Source organism: Nanorana parkeri, unplaced genomic scaffold (assembly GCF_000935625.1).
Source record: "Nanorana parkeri isolate BGI_ZX_2015 unplaced genomic scaffold, ASM93562v1 scaffold2821, whole genome shotgun sequence".
Lineage (NCBI taxonomy): Eukaryota > Metazoa > Chordata > Amphibia > Anura > Dicroglossidae > Nanorana > Nanorana parkeri.
Window position 1 is genome coordinate 21,859 of NW_017309089.1, and position 2,920 is coordinate 24,778.

At 55.9% G+C, this 2,920-nt stretch overlaps 1 protein-coding gene across 1 annotated transcript in view; it reads right to left on the reverse strand.

Annotated features, from left to right (window-relative positions):
- The window catches only part of LOC108802354 (sodium/potassium-transporting ATPase subunit alpha-1), a 21,762-nt gene that overhangs the window by 7,510 nt on the left and 11,332 nt on the right, over positions 1-2,920 (reverse strand). Inside the window, exons 10-14 of the mRNA XM_018574219.1 lie at positions 2,614-2,812; positions 2,399-2,508; positions 1,455-1,589; positions 429-621; positions 173-348 (exon numbers count right to left, since the gene is read on the reverse strand). Of these exons, the coding sequence (XP_018429721.1) occupies positions 173-348; positions 429-621; positions 1,455-1,589; positions 2,399-2,508; positions 2,614-2,812 (813 nt within the window). The remainder of the gene's footprint in view (positions 1-172; positions 349-428; positions 622-1,454; positions 1,590-2,398; positions 2,509-2,613; positions 2,813-2,920) is intronic.

Genomic DNA, 2,920 nt, shown 5'->3' on the forward strand with positions numbered 1-2,920 from the left:
CACCTCCCCCCCCCCACACGGGTGCCTGCAGGTGCCGCCTCCCCACACGGGTGCCTGCAGGTGCCGCCTCCCCACACGGGTGCCTGCAGGTGCCGCCTCCCCCTGCATTTAGCATTCAGTGACCTCCTAGTTACAATAAAATAAAGTGTCATTCTAAGATTCAGCTCCTCACCTTGATGCCGGCACTTCGGCATTTGCCAACAGCATCGGGCACAGCGGCACGAGGGGGATCTATCATGGAGATCAGACCAACAAAGCACAGATTCTCCGAGGGGAAGTTCTCCTCCTCCGTGTCGAACTGGAAGCCATCAGGGAATTGATCATCGGGCATAGGCCAGTGACAGAAGCCTGCAAAGGGAAGATGATTGGTCAGACCACCACTCCAGCGTTAACCCCACGGCATCCCTTCCATCCGGCGTGACCCTCACCGAGCACTCGTTCACCCAGTCCGCCCAGCTCCAGGTACGCGTTCTGGAAGGAGTCTTTCAGTTCCTCATCCAGAGGCTGCTCTTTGCCCTGCAGCAAGATGGTGGAGCAGCGGTCCAGGATCCTCTCGGGGGCCCCCTTCATAACCAGCAAGTTACAAGACTCGGCAGGATTGGCGTTCTTGTGTATGGAAAGCTAAGGAGAGAAAAAGAGGCGCGTGGTCATCTCTAGAAGACTTCTCCCATGGACCGGAGGAAGCATTAGGCAACCCGACAATTGCTGCAAAAAGGTCATAGTGCATCCAGGGGCCTGCCATGGTCAGACGTGACGCAACACGCCATGGTCAGACGTGACCGCAACACGCCATGGTCAGACGTGACCGCAACACGCCACATACAGAGTCACAGATCGCCGGCTTTTACCGGACAGGATAAGCCTTGAGGAATGTCCCAAGCCCCGAGCACTAAATCCAAAAGCAAGGAGCTTAGTCTGGAAAGTGAAGGGGGAAAGCGGACTAACGAGATTAAGCCACCCCCACAGAGACGCGTAAAGCCCACTGCACCGCCAGTCCATCTCATCCCGCCAACAGACCAGGGGGCCAGTCCCAGCCCATCCCGCCAACGGACCAGTCCCAGCCCATCCCGCCAACGGACCAGTCCCAGCCCATCCCGCCAACGGACCAGTCCCAGCCCACCCCATTAATGGACCAGTTTCAGCTCATCCCATCCTGCCAGTCCCACCCCATCCCGCCCACAGACCTGGGCTAGGCCATCGGGTCACAGAAGGAGCAATTCAAACGTCATCTAATTCGCAAGGCCGGTGAGCAGTACCACATCAGAACGGCCTGAGGTTACACTGCGCGCCCAGCAGAGATCCAGGGGGAGAAGAGCCCGCGCTCAGCATAGGAGGAGCCCGCGCCCAGGGGCAATATTTCAGCAGCTCTGTGTGGCTCCAAAGAACACTGAATTCACCCCAACACCAGAATACAATCCCACCAGGACATGACCAGTCCGTACGGCTCCACTCACCTGGTACTTATTGGTGGAGTTGAAGGGGATCTCCGCCATTTTGGGGTTCTTCTCTCTCATGTCCCTCACGGAGCCGCAGCACAGCTCAATACACTTCAGCAGGGCCGACTCCGAGGCATCACCGGCGACATCTCTCTGCGGGGACAAAGAGTAATAGTCAGCGACTGAACCCCCCGAAAGTCACATGACAGCGGGCTAGACACCGGGTATAAGAAAAGGTCTAATAAAACATTGAATGATGGGGACAGCGGGACATCGCTCACGTTTGAAGTGAACGTGACATCACTTCCCCCGTCAGCTGCGGAGGCGTTATACACTCATGGAGGACATCATATCTTCAGGTCATGCCTCAATGTGGCCAACAACAGGACATCCTTCTATAAAACTGCCAATTATTACCGGTTACCAGCACCGCGAGCAAGTGCCCCAGATTCTGGAGAGACAACCCCATGACTTGGGGCCCCATTCTATAGCGCGAGCCGTTTAGCAGAACCCAGGACGCTTGGAAGGGAAGAGGAGTTGCATTAGGTGCTAGAACATTCTCTGTGTGATCTTCATCTGATAGGAGGACTGTAGTCACAGCCTGACGTCATCCTGGAGAGGGCCACTGACATAGCACTGGGTGCTGAAGAAACCACTGACCAGCAATGCAGGGGGGTCTAAAAGTCATTGCCACTGACCAACGGAGTGGTAATGCCATCGACACCAATGCTGGAGGTCATCATTACCGACACCAACCAACCATGGGCCTTACTTACCTTCCTCTTCAGTGTATACGCCAAGGCCCTATATTGTCTAAACTATCGAAAAGAGGGGACCAACACCACGAGCCGTACACCTTGAGGAGACCCCCCCCCCCCCACTTGATTGGCCAAACTACAAATGATCGGGGGGGGGAAACCAGAACCTCATCTCAGACATAAGGCATGGCTTGAGTTCCTCACCTTCAGAATAGGAGTGTTCTCCTGACCGGCCTGGAACACGGCTCGGTTACACAGCCCAGCGACACGGGACAGTGCGGTCCAGGTTGGAGAGCTTTTGTCGAAGGAGGCACCTGCAGCCAAAAGAGAGAGAGATTGCAGTATGAAATGACCGGACTGAACGGTGCCGAGCGCAACCAAGCCTGGTTCCGTCATTAACCCACTCCTACGAAACTCACCGCTCTGATTCTCTGTGGTGTCGGCCTCATGAATCTGGTTGTCGAACCACATGTGCGCCACAGTCATCCGGTTCTGGGTGAGGGTTCCGGTCTTGTCAGAGCAGATGGTAGAGGTAGATCCGAGAGTTTCCACGGCCTCCAAGTTCTTCACCAGGCAGTTTTTGCGGGCCATACGCTTGGCGGTGAGCGTAAGGCACACCTAAAAGACGGGGCGGTGAGAGTTATAGTCAGACCGCGTGCCAGAAACAACTAGCCAGACACTGAGCCCATCCACTACCAGTTATGACCCAACCATCCCCCGCCCATC